Genomic DNA, 16054 nt, shown 5'->3' with positions numbered 1-16054 from the left:
GTCTGTACTACATGGAACAGTACACTAGTGGACAGCCACGAGAATTGATAAGAAGTTGTCTTCATATGGAACCTACACGTGGTTATAATGAAGCTAAGAGGCTTTTGGAAGAGCACTTTGGAAACGCCTACAAGATATCGGTGGCATACATTAACAAGGCTCTTGGTTGGCCAACTATCAAGTCTGACGACGGAGAGGCTCTTCATGCGTTCGGACTCTATCTTGCTGGATGTCGTAATGCAATGGCAGATGTAGAGTACATGGAGGAGTTGGATAGTACTGCCAACATGCGTGCCATCATTGCCAAGCTTCCTTACAAAATGAGAGAAAGGTGGCGAACGCATGCTTGTGGAATCTTGGAAAAAGAAAAACGCAGAGTCAAGTTTGCCGATCTGGTGGATTTCGTCAATAAACAGGCCAAAGAAATTTTACATCCACTGTTTGGTGACATAAAGGACAGTACCTTAAAGCTCCAAGTTAAAGAACAAGTGGATGACAAGTTGCAAAGAAGAGGTGGCATCAAAAAGGGATTCACCACAGCCGCAACTATTACCACTACTCGGGACACATCTACCAANTGCGACTGTGGTGGAGACGGCTGCAGGTCCGCTGCTAAGGAGTACCGGACGGAGTTTCGCGGGAGAGGACGCTCACCCCAAGGACGGCGTGACGGACGCGACGGCGGTGAATGGCCAACTCCATCGCGGGGGTCCCGTGGAGGATCACCGGATGATTCTGCTAACCGCTTGGGGGGCAGGAGCCCCCAGGGACCGCGCCCCGGCGAGGGACCGCAGAGGAGGAGGGGTGTGAGATTTTTATCCCCCTCACCTCGATCACCTTCTCCTTCCCCAGCTGGACGGAACCAGGGAAACTACCGGTAACTGGTGTTGAGACCCGGACACCAGTTCCTTACCCTGAGGGTCACGATAGACGCTCATCACTTGTGGTTGATGTCGCTTCTATGGACTGCAGTTTGATGGGTGAGTCTAAACGTACATCCTATGTTAGAGGACTGATTGAGGGAGTAGATGTCGCTGTGCTAATTGACTCTGGTTCAAATGTTTCATTGATTTCTGAAGACTTTAAGATGTCAGTCCCTGCATTACGCAAACGTGTACTTAGCACTGACTACATATTTGCTCATGCTGTAAATGGACATCTGTTGGACACACTTGGAACAATGGCCCTGTCAATCTGTTTGGGTGAGATTTATGTTGAGCAGACTGTGCATGTTGTCAGGGGGGCTACACAAAAAGTTCTGTTGGGTCTTGACTTTATGCTTGAATATCAGGCTGTCCTAGATGTACCCCGGGGTTTTGTGTGCCTCAAAGGAATGGACATTCCGTTGTTACATGCTACTGACCTTATCCCAAAATGTTGTAATATCACTATGTCTGCAGATGTCATAGTTCCGCCATACTGTGAGATGGTTGTTCCTGTGCAAGTGGAGACCCACCGGTCCACTGGACCACACCTTGACTCTTACGTGGGGTACCTTGAGCCAGAGACACGTGACAATATGGAGTTGGTGGTTGCACGTACAGTGGCGCCGGTTAAGGAAGGGCTCACTGTCGCGCGGCTGCTTAACCCTACTGACCACGAGCTACGCATGCACTCCGGTTCACACTTAGGGGTTCTGTACCAGGTTGACGATTGTGACATTTTTGAACCTACTGACTGTGTGGACTCCAATCGCCAACATATGACCTTACCTGACCTGACTGACTGCCCCTTGTCCGACGCGCAGAGAGAACAGCTTCACGCCATGCTGCATAAGCATAAGGAGGTGTTCCGTCCTGGGCGTGGATTTTCCAAGGGTGAAGGTATGATCAAACACCGGATTAATACCGGTGATCATTACCCAGTTAAGAAGCGAGCGTACCGTACCTCTCCAGACAAGCGCAGAGAGATGGACAGACAGGTGCAGCAGCTTTTGGCTGACGGCATAATTGAGGAAAGTTGTAGCCCATGGTCCTCCCCTGTGGTTCTGGTTAGAAAAAAGGATAACACGTGGAGGTTCTGTGTGGACTACAGGGGCTTAAATGCTGTTACGGTGAAAGATTCCCACCCCCTTCCGCGGGTGGATGACACCTTGGATGCGTTAGCTGGGGCTACATGGTTCAGTACCTTAGACTTTTCAGATGGCTACTGGCAAGTAGAGGTAGCGGAGGAAGACCGTGAGAAGACGGCCTTCACTACCGGCCATGGCCTGTACCAGTTTAGGTCAATGCCAATGGGTCTTACCAATGCTCCAGCGACCTTCCAAAGAGTCATGGAGCTGGTGCTTAAAGGCCTCCCCTGGCAGATTTGCATGGTATATCTTGATGATATCTTGATTTACAGTAAGTCCTTTAGTGAACACCTAGCAGCTCTGGAGGAAGTGCTTTCGAGGATTGGAGCAGCAGGTCTGCGACTAAAGGCGAAGAAGTGTCAGTTGGCGCGTGATCATGTTGTGTTTTTGGGCCATGTCCTCTCAGCTGAAGGGCTACGGCCTGACCCAAGAAACACATGCAAAGTTAAAAACTGGCCAATTCCGCGTTCGGCGACGGAGGTGCGCGCATTTCTCGGCCTCTGCTCGTATTACAGGAGGTTCGTGAAGAATTTTGCTCAACGAGCCTCACCCCTTGTTCACCTCACGGGCAAAAATGTTCCTTTTCGTTGGACAGCAGAGTGTCATGAGGCTTTTGAGTTCCTACGGGACACTCTTTGTTCTGAACCTGTGATGTGTCACCCTGACTTTACGCAACCTTTTGTGTTGTACACAGATGCGTCCCAAGCCGCAGTCGGGGCAGTACTCACACAGACGGTTGATGGTCTTGAGAGGGTTGTTGCGTATGGGAGTCATGCTCTCACGGCTGCAGAGCGCAGGTGGTCGACATATGACAGAGAATTGTGGGCAATAGTGTGGTCTGTCCGGAACTTTAGGCATTACTTAGGCCTTCAGCCTTTTACCATTGTTACTGATCACAGACCGTTACTTGGTTTAAGGCGGCTCCCTATTGATAATGACCGAACGGGCCGGCGTAGCCGCTGGGCCCTTGAGTTGGACCCATATGATTGGGTGATTTTTCATAAGAGTGGAGTGCATCATACCAACGCTGATGCTTTGTCTCGTTGTCCTGTGGCACCTGTTACCGCGGTGAGTTCAGGAACGCAGACAACAAATCTTTCGGCTAGTGTAGTGTGCACTGTCGAGGCTCCCGTGGAGCCCCCCCAGGAGGTGCCAGACTCTGACACACCTGGTCCTTCTGAGCCTGCTGTGCATGCTGACGTGGTCATGGTCCAGTCCCTGTCCCATGATGGCTCTGACATTAAGCAGCTCCAAGGGGAGGATACAGACGTCAGATGGGTTCTTGACTGGCTTAGAGAGGGCCAGAGGCCTCCGCGGGGGAGGATCAAAGGTGCAAGCCGTGGCGTTAGGATTTTGTGGCATGAGTTTCCCCGTATGACTCTAGTTGATGGGATCGTATGCCGAGTTGTTGCGCTGTCGGATGTGGAACAGACACAGCAGATTGTCATTCCGGCCGTCCTGGTTCCCGAGGTTTTACGCCAGCTGCATGGTGGCCCATTGTCTGCCCACCTTGCAGTTGAACGGACCTTGGCTCGGGCACGCAGTGTGTGCTACTGGCCCAGTATGTATGCCGACATCCGAGCGTGGTGTGACCAGTGTTATGCGTGTCAGAGGCGCAAGTCTTCAGTGCCCCGCCATCAGGCCCCTATGAAGACGTCTTTAGCACAGCGTCCTTTCCAGCGCGTTGCAGCTGACATACTAGAGTTGCCCATTACTTCAAGAGGCAACCGGTATGTGCTGGTTGTTGAAGACTACTTCACAAAGTTTGTAAATCTCTATGCAGTGGCTGATCAGAGAGCCACCACTGTGGCTGAGTGTCTCTTTAATAGGTACATTATGGACCATGGGGTGATGGAGATACTGCACACAGACATGGGCAGACAGTTTGAGTCGGAGGTGATTAGGCAGTTGTGCGGGATGTTGGGGGTGAAGAAAACACACACCACTCCCTACAATCCCAAGTCCGATGGAATGGTAGAGAGGTTTAACAGAACTCTCATTGATCAGCTTGCCAAGATTTTGTTGTCATGTGAGGGTGAGTGGGACTCCTTCCTCTCACAGGTTGCGTTTGCTTACAACACTAGCGTGCACTCCAGTACTGGATTCACGCCTTATTTCCTCACCCATGGAAGAGAGGCCCGTGCCCCGATAGACATGTTACTGGGTCCGCAACTTCAATGTGGTCCAGGGCACGACTCTCCTGATGAGTTTGTTCTCTCTCTGCGTAGGCGTCTGGAGACTGCTTTTCGACAGTGTAGGGACAACAGTGTGACTGCTAGTGACAAACAGAGGACTTTCTATGACAGAGGACAAAAACATGACCCATACGAGGCTGGGGATCTAGTGTGGTTAAATGACCCGACTGAAAGCCGCCGTAAACTGGCTCCCCACTGGAAAGGGCCATACATTGTGCAGCAAAGACTGGACAGGGACGAATCAGTTGGGGTCACCTATGTGATTAGTAGCCCCTTTGGGGAAGAGGCCCCCCTTCAGACTGTACATTACGACCGACTACGACGCTACACTTTACCCACAACCTTCCCACTGACTGGCCCGTCTCGGACTCCACCTGTGTGTTCACCGGCCTCTGAGCCCCCTGATCTTGCCCTATCACCAGCTGTTTCTGTGCCTGCAACCCCTGCCCCCTCACCAGAGCTTGATGTTAGTGCCAGTTTTAGTTCGGAGGGGTCCCCTATGTGTATGAGTACTCCAGTACAGGTTTCTCGTGCTGGACGCCATACCAAACCACCAGCACGTTTTACTAACTATGTGATGAACTGATGTTTTTTTTTGTTTTTCTGTACCTATTTGCGGGTATGTCGTGTTCCCACGGTGTATTACCTACTGTGTGCTTCCTGTTTAGAAGTATTTTGTGAAATGGGGACATTTCCTTTTTGTAAGGGGGGACGACTGTAAGCGTGTGATGTGTTCTGCGCATGCGCTGTTAACTTTGAACCTGTTGCTATTGAGCTGTAAGTTCCCACGGTCAGACGCGGGCTGATATACACTTGTTGTGGAGCTCTTCAATAAACGGAGACGTGTTCCCGTACTCCAAAGATATTTCGCCTCTCTCCTTTGTCCCGGTACCACTAGCTCGAGCCCCTACAGCTCGCCCGTTACACAAGTAGTGTATTGCTATAAATAACTAATTACAGCTCTGACAAGGAAGAACATCCATTCACAAACTGTCTATATTGTTATCTACAGAAATTCAAAAATATCTCACAAACCATAGGACATATTTTAATCAAACTCTTACAAATTAAGTTTTGGATGGACATCTACAGCTGATTAACTTTTGGAGTTCTGCTGCAGTTAATTGACCTGAGCGCAACACAAAATAAAATACCTCCAACTCAGCCGATTTTACAGATATTGAGCTAAAACTCGGTGTGGCAGAAAAGGTTGTGCTCGTGTCAGCTGCTGCTAAATCTTAGCTCAATAGCTGTAAAATCGGCTGAGCTGGAGCCATTTTAGCGCGGAGGTTTGATTATGTGTTACAACGGCCTGCCATACCAGTGTTACTCGCGCCCGTGCAACAGTTTTGCTTTCCATCAGCTGTCATGACGACAACTAACCACTTTAACACCTTTTTTTCGGGTTGGCACCTACCTTGCTATCGGCAGAGGTGACCGGACGATAGTAAAACAGAAACTACGAAGCTTATCCGCCGGACTCTGCGAGTCGTTTCATCCCGTTTCAGTCGCCTCCATCCCGGCCGGAGCAGTCTCTGTCCGTCCCTTCGGCTCCTGGACGTCTTCTTCTGTCAACCACTTCCTCAATTATCTGGAAATATGTCTCATTCTCAACCAGGGGGGGGGGGCGTCAGAAGTGACGCTGACTTCTTCTTCTAAATGTGGTTCAGAAGTAATCCCCCCCCCCCAAAACACTCAGACTTCATAAAAAATAAATAAATAAATAAATCAAAAAAGATCCCACCCTCCTCTCGAATAAATAATGGCTTAAGAGTGTTTTATTTCCTCCTCTTAATACGAGGCAACACTACAAATACATTCAAATAATAGGACAGCTTACGTTCACACTTCCCGTTTAAACGATACAAAATAGACTGCAACATCCTTTGTAAATAAAATAAGCAAAGGCTCTTGGTAAATGAATAAACTAAACATATGAAAATTTAAAAAAAGACAGTAAATCACATTAGCTTTTAAGCCCAAGTTGTGCAACTGTCCCTCTCCTATCATACACCTCTAATAAATGAGATTGTTACAGTACTAAACACACACAAACAACTTATAAATGTTCCCCAAACTCAGTCTTTTTTTTTTTTTTAAATACACATGATCCAGGCACAAGGAAGAAAGTCATAGGACTGTAACCATTTCCTCTTTACAGCAGATATTTACTCGTTCTTTTCTGCACAGCGTCCTTTGGAAGAAATAAAATAAGATTACTATTTAGAAGACAGATCTATGGCTGCGTACATTATTATCTCGTAAGTGCTTCGTTCCCTCTGTGCAATAAGACGGGTTTATTTTCAGGTGCGACAGCATTAGAGGGTTAGTTCCTGTTTGCGTGGGCTTCAGGACTTAATTTTAGCTTTGACTTGTCTCGAATGTAAAATAAAAAGGCCTTTGGTTTGAGTTCACGTCTCATCTCCTCCGATATTTTTTTAACGCATACGAAAAAGAGCACTCATAGGAGGAGCTTTCAAGGTGCAAAAACTGCGTGTCATCTGTGAGCACCATTAAAACCTTGAGTTGTTTTTTTTTTATTCATGTAGGAGCCTTTCCTGATCTTTCTTTGCATTTTCAAAGCACCTCGTCTTCCCTGCAAAACATCTCAGCAGCAACTTTATTTCAGAGTTCCCAGAAAATGGTTAGGAAGGCTGCAGCAGAGTTAATTTTTTTTCTTTCTTTCTTTAAATAAAAAAAGCTGAAAATAAAAGTTTAAGGTGCAGATCTTTGAATTCTACTGGGGGGGCTTTGATACAGTGACAACAGCAGTGGTGATTATTGAAAATATAAGCAGTGTGCCCTTAAGCTGAATTAAAATGATAAACTTAATTTACTCTGCACACTTAAGAATACACTACAACTGCATATATAGGAGAAGGAATTGTGTACACATCTTTAAACTTCAGCCCCAAAACTCCTCGAGTGACATTATTCTTCATGATTTAAGAGTAGACATGTAACATGTAGAGTCAAAGTTATATTTAGATGTGTATAGCTGCATGTTGAGGGTCTTTCCAAAATGAAATTAAAAAAAGAAAGTGACATTCTACCAGTCTCTAAGCTAGCAAACTCCTCCGCTTTGGAGGGCAGAGGTCAAGCGGTCGCCTCGTCTTCCTTCTTGTCTTTCTTGCCCTCCCCCTCTCCTTCGCCGGTCTCGTTGACGTCCCGTCGGCGCTTGCGGTTGCGTGCGCTCGCCTTGGACACCGGCAGGGACTCCATGCCTAAAATCTTGTGGATCTGACGGAAAGCAAGCAGCCGCAGGGCATGCTGCAAACAGAGAAGACACAAACCAACACGTGGGGCTTCGGACGACGGAGTTCTGGAGTTTAACAGTAAAAGAAAGAAAGAAACGTTTGGTTACCTGAGCGCTGGAAGTTATATCCTCCCGAGCCTGAAGAGTCATGCTCTCCAAAGCATCCGTTTGCCCTTTCTCACAAGGGTCCATCAAACCTGGTCCGTCTGTGTAAAGAGAGGAAATGAACAGGAGAATAAGTGAATCGCTCATTATATACATCCAGGTTCAGGTCATTTGGAGGCAAAGGAGGAAAATAAACTCTTCAAAGTCAAAATAATAAAACCTTTAAACTCTCTTAGAAAATCGACACAAGCTATTTGTTTGCATCTGAGTCCACCTCGTTATTTATTTCAGTCTTTTGTTGTGAGTGTTTGTGACCTGGCAGCAGAATGCCCGAGGAGACGCACTCCAGGACCCGGCGCATGGCCTCCCCGGGACTGAGCGGGCCTGTGGCGCTGCTGATCACCTTCTCCACCAGCAGCTCCATCGCCTGGGGCGGAGAGCAAGCAGAGGCAAACACACACGCAGAATAAAATCAATTAGCGCGGCATTTATAAGTCTGCGGTTACCGTTTCTTAATCGCAATATTCAAGCTTTAAACGTCAAAACCACCAGACGGCTGAAAGCACATACCCAGCAAGGCATTCTCCCCCAAGTGGTAACGCGTTGACACAGATCTCTCAGCACACGGATGATGATCACGCAGGACTGCAATCCATTCGCACGAGCCTGCGGAGGCCGAAAACAAGTCGAGAAACAGTCAACGGAGCATTTATTCCAAAAAACCCTGGACAGGCAGCGTCACAGACGACTCTTCTTAGATCTGGTTTGGTTTTGTAAATTTATAAAAATAAGCAGGTAGCTTTGCTCTGAGAGTTTTGAAGATATTAACTTCATGACAAGTCGCTGTCTTACTGAAGTGAAGGATTTTCCCTTCAACTGTATGCACTGTTTCTACATATATGTATATTTATTTCACAAATTGTCTGGTTCGTATGTAGTGACACCAGTATGCAGTGACAGTATGCAGTTTGGATTGTTTTTGTCTCACTGGACCATTTGTTCACACGAGTTAAGACGGCGCTGTGCATCTTAACTTTTTCTGTTTTAGCTACATCTTTATTAGCATGGTAGCTTCTCGTTGTGAGAGGAAGTTCCAGCATGGTGGAGGCTGTAACATCAAATAAATAAATAAATAAGTGTTGTCCGTTAGGCTTTACCTGAAACCATTTGGCGTGACGAAGAGCAGCCAGGTACTCCAAACATTTCTTCTTGCTCAAAAGGTCAGGAGGATCTTTCTCAGGCACATCTGTAAACAAAGAAAAACGCTCTGACTTTCGACTTATAGTCAAGCTAAAGCAAAATCCGCGTGGTGACGGTTTAAACCGCGGGCCTGACGCTCATCGGGGATTAGATATTTCACCGAGGAGCTTCATGTGCACCTGGCGACAAGACGTTTCAGTCATCCCTCAAGTAAAAATGAAAGTAACAAATAAAATAATGAGGGGGACACAGGCATCAAATCAAATAAAACAGCATGTTGAGCTGACTGAAAGTAGTTAGAAAAAAAAAAGCACAAATATATAATTTGGAGAGGAGTTGGAGGTTGGATCTCAAAAAGAAGAAAATCCAAGGCAATCAGAGAAAGATGATCATTTTTTTTTTTTTTAAACTTCAAAAAAAAAACTCAGTTCCTCACATCCAATTGAGGTTTTAAATCCCCGGCCTCAGACATTTTGACTCATAAAATGAATAATTTCTCCATTTGGTAGTTTCAGTTCATGGTCAATAAGAACCAACTGAACAGAAACAAAGAACATGTTTTTTTTTTATTTTACTGACTGACGAAACAAAATGTCAGCTTTGAGGAAAAGACAAGCATAAAATATGTAGTGAAGTACACATACACTGATCAGACAAATCATTAAAAACACCAACAGGTGATGAGAGTTTAAAATGTAATATTCGTTCTGACTTTAATGTGGATGCTCCTCGGATATAAACCTCCTCCCAAAACATGCTAAAGCAAATACACTCCCACACCTCCCTCTCATCATGAGCAACGTGTGCAACAACATCATCAAACATCAACGAGGAGACAGAGGCACTGAAGGTTGAGTTTAAATGCCCCGACTGTCGAGAGGAGGACTAAAGAGAAGCTACACAACACCTGTCAGCTGGTTTTAGTTTGGCTGATCAGTGTATTTCTAACAACTCCTAAAACAAAAGCACTCCCATCCTGGAAAGGGTTTCAGAAAGCTTCTTCTGTGCGTTTTGGAGTTTGGCTTCTGTCACTCTGAAGTTGAAGAAAAAAGAACATTTTATTTTACCAACGTGTGCAAACTCTGTTGTGGATTTCTTCTTTTTACGTTTGACCTCGTGCAACAAGACCGCCAAAAAATTGACAACAAATTTATTTTACAGTGACGTCAGCTCAAACATTAAATGTTTTCGATTAAATGATAAACCGATGGTGTTTAGAGGGATAAAAAAGGTTTGTGTTCTTTATGAAATCATTTAAACGGTCTTTATTTGACTTCTGGTGCTGCTAAACAACTTGTCTTTCACCTTGTGCTGGTTTAGATAATCATCAACATCACAACACTGAGTAACTTAAAGGGAAGTCAGATTTGATGAATGAAATAAATCAGCACTCTAAAAACAAACGTGCATAAATGCGCTTTCTGTGTCAGCATGTTTAGAAAATTGTATCAAAAGTATGGATGTAAATAAAGGACGGGTTACTTAAATACAACAAACAAAAATTTCTAAAACTGTAGATGTGCTTACTGATCACTTTAATGATGCAATATGTCACAAGCTCAGACCGTAGTTTATCACACTTCCATGTTCAAAAGAAGAGAGATGAGTTTTCTTTCAGGGGAAATGTGAAACAAAACCAAAGCCTCAGTTGTGAAGTCTACACCAACACCACTTTAAATCAAAGACCCACATTTAAGCCCTTTTCCAGAGCTTTGATTCCAGGAGGGTTTTCTTTCTGTGAAAAGCTTAATAAACAGGAGCAAACTCGTTTATTCTCAGCCGTATGTGTTTCAGCGTGGCCTTCGTTGTTGTGCCGGTGTCTGCTGACACAGAACGGCGCCGCTGCTCAACAAAGACAGCGGAGACAGAAAACATTTGCGGCATGTTTTCCAAATGAGGGATAAAAATAAAACATTCAAATGCTGACGGACACTGGAGCAGGCAGAGGAGTGGTTGCGACACGATGACCTCGTACGATTATTTACAGATGGGGAAGTCGTGACGCTGGGGGGGGGTCACTCATGTTGTCTAAATGTTGCACCATGCAGATCATCGTGAAGCCATGAAAACAACACACTCCTGCACCTTATTGCAGATAATGCCGTGTAATAACGCAGGAATGAGGGACGAGAGGACGAAAAGCTGCTGAACCTCTAAAATCCTCCCGAAGGTTTGTTTGCAAAAAAAAAAAAAAAAGCAGAAATTCTGATGATAATTGTAAAAAAACACTGTCACCATTTGAAGCGTTTTCATCCCTGGGCATTATCTGAACAAATGCTCTGTGTTATTAAAAGGTTCCTAAAAGTTTTACACGAGCGTGTGTTCAGGAAATAAACACACGCCCGAGTGGCACAGAAAGGTCGGAGAGCCCGGCTTTTTGATTCCCCTTAGTTGTGGAGAGAAAACAAAGAGACAGGGGTTGAGTGTAGCTGCAAAACAAAACCAAAAAATAATAAACAGTACATAAACAGGATTGGGACAAAAGAACGTGTGATTAAACTCTCAGGGGTTAAAGAAAGGAAAACCTGAATGAGGGCTTTATGAAAGTCCCACCAAGTGTTTTCTGGAATTTCTCAGCCTAAATTTAGGGTGCTGACTGGTGAAGGAGTAAAGTAAGGGATAAAAATATGGATATAATAGGTGTGTTACATCAGTTTATTACACAGACCACAAACATTCGGTTGTCTGGCACTGAAAGCTTTGGCTTCTCTAACCTTTCTCAGCCGCTTTTCCTCCTGCCTGCTTGTCCCCCTCAGCAGCAGGGTCCTCCCTCATCAGTGGCGAGGTGAGGGAAATGGTCACCTGCATTTTGGGCTCCTGGCTTGAAATAATCACGATGTTGGCCTCCTCGGGGTGAGCCTGCACCTCATACTGATCTTCAGAAAATGTCTGCCGGTTAAAAGGACACTTGGGATTACTCACTACAGAGGAGGAAGGGGTGTAGCTTTATTTGGTGAGTTTATAAAGCAACGCTGCCATGTCTTAACTCATTGTTAAAGGCCGTTAGGATTGGTCACTTTGTTAAATAAGGTCAATGGGACTTAAAGTAATTCCAACAATGGGTTGTGGGGAAATATTTAGAAAATTAAAGGGGCGAGTAGTGAAGTCTCATCTCACTCTGTAGGATTCAGGTGTCGTAACCAGGCAGTAAATCTAAAGATCAGTGAAAAGCATCTTCAATGAAACGTACGGCTACAAAACAGAGAGGAATTACAACAGTTCCTGCATCCTCTGCCTTGTAGCCTCACACTTAATAACTGGTGTAAAAGAAAAACAATCAGCTCTCTGTGCATCCGAGGGACAGTCAGATCACTTGCAAAATGTTAAAAAAAAGGCTTTAGAAGAGTTCGCACAGTTATAAGATGCTTTATCTCAGGTGCAAAGTTTCAACATCTCGTCTGTTAAAAATAAACAGACCAGATGTTGCTTTAAAACTTTGCTGTCCTGCGTTCCTGTAGTCTGTGTTGAACTGAATGTCCACAGAAGACCGTGATGCTGAGAGTTAACTCAGATTTTAAGCGTTAACTCGGCCCGAGAAGGGACTGCAGTTCTGTGCATCGCCTAAATGTATCTTACAGTCAGGTATGTAAATCTAATTATTGCATTATTTCTGAACCAATATATTCAATTACTGCAGGTAAAATTGAGAACTATGAATATAAATGTTTTATATAAAGGTCTCACAGCACAGACCTAAATGTTTTATGGTAAAAAATGTTCAGTAGAACCCTTAAAGTTTCAAATAAGCTATAAAAAAGCCATCATTACACAAAGAGGAAACCTCGCGTTCCCGATCTACTTGTTCCACAGTAACTTTGGCATTCAGTTCAACGGACAACAAGGAATCTTTTCTTCTCTTTAAAAACCTGCTACACCTGAAAACAAAGAGCTAAAAGTGAAAATCCTAGTGATGTGAACTCCCTATTTGTTACAATCCTTCCTTCACTCAAGTTTCATATATCGCCTGTGATGGCTGCTTACCGTCAGCTCCTTCGGCAGCTGTTTGGTGATGTTCTTCAGTAATGAGATGGTGGGTTTCTTAGCCGTTAGCAGGATGAGCTCCACGTTTCTGTCCCCGCGCAGCAGCAGGCCTTTGGCCAGGATACCGACCCTCATCACACCTTTTAGCAGCCGGGCAGCATTCTCAGCACTGACAGATAAAAACACGACAGGACCAAAAATGACATCAGACACACTCTTAATTAGGTACTTGAAATGAAAAATATGATTGAATTCACAGCTATCAAACAACATTTACTGCTTATAAGCTGCTCTGTTTAAGAAGCTGACACACTGGAGCCCTGCTTTGTGGTCATCTTATCTGCAGTTTTAGTCATTTTTATCCTCAGGGAGTGAAGAACTGTGGTGTTTGACAGTAAAAACAGAGTCAAACAGCCCTACAAAAATAAATCACAAGCTGTAAATGATAAATGACAAAATCTGGCTTGATGATGAATAACTAGCTTTAGTATTCTATTTTATCGTGACACCAGTTTACCATTATTATTTGTTTTATTAGTTTTGTAACTTTTTCCATAAAAATATCTGGTTTGCTGCATAGGCAACCAGAGAAAAATTGAGTCATTTATTTAGTATTTTGTAATACTTTCTGTTGTATTTAAGGACATTGGAAAAAGGAAGTAAAGGATCAGCTGTGTATTAACTCTTTCTGCTTTTCTTTTTGACTTCCTTTTATTAATCTTACCCTTTTTAGGTACTTCCCTGAAAGAGATATGTGATACGTTTCATGCGTCAAATGATAAATGACGATTGTACCAGTGGGTAAATAATAAAATCAAAACTACAGGCTTATTGCTTAGTTACTCCGTTTTTTTATTTGTGTGTGAAAACAGACTGATTACCACCACTTATAATGTGGAAATATGTACATATAAAAATGTCTAGATATACAGTATTTATATTTTAAAACCCTACATCCCCATCACCTTCATTCTATACAATAATAACCAAGTAAAACAGTAATATCAGTCAGAGTACTTGCCTTTTTTCCTCCCCTTCCTGAGCAGTATCAGTGGTTATAGTCGTCTCCTTCTCCAGCAGGGAGTCAGACACCAGTTTAAGAGCTCTCTCAGAATGAGAGACGATCCTCTGAACAGCCTGCAGCTCCTCTTCCACCGGGTAAATGGCGGAGTGCTTGGCCATGATGTGCCGGTCGTCAGCAGAGTCGGGGCGGCGGACACAGTTCTTGAAGCAGAGCGGAAGGGGGGGGGGGGATGAATCGATCGCTCACGTGCAATTGACTCTCAGTCAAAAGTCAGGTTTTTATTTTGATTTTTTTACATGAAACGTGAGAAAACAAACTACGCTCACCAGTAGAGGCGGCACCGGCATACCGGGGCGACTCATCAAAGGTGGAGGGGCCAGCCTGCGCCTCTGCTCCCCCCAATACATCTGCTCCTCCTCCATCCTTCTCCAGTACAAGTCCTCCTCATACCGTCTGCAGGACAGAGGGCAGGTTCTCATGACAGTCACCAAGTCATTTACCCAACATGAACACAGTCATGCTGTTCCCAAGACAATATCGTATATCTTAGTATTTTAATTTTCTTCTAGCTGTCAGGATAAACTGCATTTTGAGCAACAAAGGAGGAAAACCATGTGGGTGATGTCAAACAGACGACATGTGAGTCTTACAGTCAGGTGGTCAACTTCAGTGCTTCCCTTTTTCTGGTCTGATCTATGTGAGTGCACATTGCTCATCAAAAACAAACAACAAGTCCTTCAACTTTGACGTCAAAAGAGAACAGATTTAGGTCTGTGATTAAGAGCTAGGTCTGACCTCATCTCCATGTGCCAGCGCTGCTCATCGTCTCTCTGTCTCTTCAGCACAGCCTTCTGCTTCTGCTTCTTCAGCTTGTTTTCCTGAAGCTTCTTAGCACGATTACTGGGCTTAATCTCCACAGGAAGCTCGGGGTTGACTTTTTTCTGCACAGAGAACACAGAGAAGAAGACCCCAAACGGAGGGAGGCTGTAACAGAACTGGAACAGAAGTCGGTGCAGATGTGATCCTGTAGCTTCTTTTTCAATACTCACGACAAGACAGGAGGAGTAAAAAAAGTATGTTTGAAATTGAAACGCAGCAAGTCAAATTCTGCCATTCTTATTTTAATCGTAATACAAATCACAGCCTGCAGAGACTAATTTCTATTCCAGCTTTATTGAGACCTAGAGAGATCAAACTGAGTTTCCCCACCAACACATCTGGAAATGGCTCATTTCTGTGCTGTGATTAATGCAGATGTTGTCGTTTTCTAACAGACTTAGAAATACAAGTGGCTCAGAAGATATGAGGCATAAAATCTACAGAGACCGCACAAACATCCAGGCATTTCATTCAAAGCAGTTTCATCCAATGCAGCAGGAAATACCTCAGTTTATAAACCAGAGAAAGAAAATACACTTAGAGGATTTCTGAATGGGATGGTAAACACTGGGTTTAAGTATGTGAACTGTAACTTTACCACATCATTTTTAGCCTCTCTGAATAGCCGGTCACAACCACACCCTTCACTTGTTTACCTTGTACTGCAGTCTGTGCCTTCTTCCCTTCAGGTGCATGTCTTTAGCGTTGGGATCGTTGAAGCTGCACTCGCACAGCTTACAGTGGAATCGAATCACTTTTCCGTCCTCGTTACGTACCTGGAAAGAGACGAGTTTGAAGTGAAAACAAATCTAAAGAGTGATGGTTAAAATCTAAGAACCCCACCTTTCAACACCAAGGTTTTACATTTCAAGAGAATAAATGAAAAAGATGCGCCGTGGCAGGCAGACCCAGCTCGTTGATTTTTTATAAATTTCTTATGACAGACCCAAGTGATGGGCTCTGTCTCACCTCAGATTATCAGAGTGCTCATCTGAACAAAGCTCATCATTTAGACGTAACTCCATCAGTGTAGTTATAACTGGGAGGCCGTATCATGTCCTGACACTGAACTGTGAACAGATAGACACTACTCAGGACATCCCAGAGGGCCCATCAGGGTCTGAGCAGTGAATCTTATTCTCTTTATGAAGTTTTAAAACAAGATAAATACAACCTGAGACAAACAACTCTGCACAACAAATTACATTTAGATACAAGCTTTGTGACTCAATAGTTTGTAGCATCATTACTTTGAAAAAAATCATTTATATCTTTGGTTTACTGAGGTTTTTGGGCTCTCTAATGGTCCCTCCACAACAATTCAACCAAAACTGAGATCTGGA

The 16054-nt window shown here is 44.4% G+C and overlaps 2 protein-coding genes across 5 annotated transcripts in view; both read right to left on the bottom strand.

Annotated features, from left to right (window-relative positions):
* matk (megakaryocyte-associated tyrosine kinase) overlaps nucleotides 1-5860 on the bottom strand; it is a 29428-nt gene extending 23568 nt beyond the window's left edge. The window contains exon 1 of the mRNA XM_017407058.3: nucleotides 5684-5860. The gene's annotated coding sequence lies outside the window, so the exon portion shown is untranslated. The remainder of the gene's footprint in view (nucleotides 1-5683) is intronic.
* Nucleotides 5861-6026: 166 nt separating this feature from the next.
* Nucleotides 6027-16054, bottom strand: part of zfr2 (zinc finger RNA binding protein 2) — a 17193-nt gene continuing 7165 nt past the window's right edge. For all 4 annotated transcript variants that reach the window (XM_017406996.3, XM_017406995.3, XM_017406997.3 and 1 more), the window contains exons 9-19: nucleotides 15368-15487; nucleotides 14628-14773; nucleotides 14159-14285; nucleotides 13830-14032; nucleotides 12809-12977; nucleotides 11542-11716; nucleotides 8785-8873; nucleotides 8198-8293; nucleotides 7943-8054; nucleotides 7631-7728; nucleotides 6027-7536 (exon numbers count right to left, since the gene is read on the bottom strand). In XM_017406996.3, coding sequence (XP_017262485.1) covers nucleotides 7363-7536; nucleotides 7631-7728; nucleotides 7943-8054; nucleotides 8198-8293; nucleotides 8785-8873; nucleotides 11542-11716; nucleotides 12809-12977; nucleotides 13830-14032; nucleotides 14159-14285; nucleotides 14628-14773; nucleotides 15368-15487 — 1509 coding nt within the window. In that variant the 3' untranslated portion in view covers nucleotides 6027-7362. The remainder of the gene's footprint in view (nucleotides 7537-7630; nucleotides 7729-7942; nucleotides 8055-8197; nucleotides 8294-8784; nucleotides 8874-11541; nucleotides 11717-12808; nucleotides 12978-13829; nucleotides 14033-14158; nucleotides 14286-14627; nucleotides 14774-15367; nucleotides 15488-16054) is intronic.

This window comes from Kryptolebias marmoratus, linkage group LG24 (genome assembly GCF_001649575.2).
Source record: "Kryptolebias marmoratus isolate JLee-2015 linkage group LG24, ASM164957v2, whole genome shotgun sequence".
In the NCBI taxonomy this organism is placed as follows: Eukaryota; Metazoa; Chordata; class Actinopteri; order Cyprinodontiformes; family Rivulidae; genus Kryptolebias; species Kryptolebias marmoratus.
Note: the sequence above shows the minus strand (reverse complement) of the source record. Positions and strands in the feature narration are given on the sequence as shown.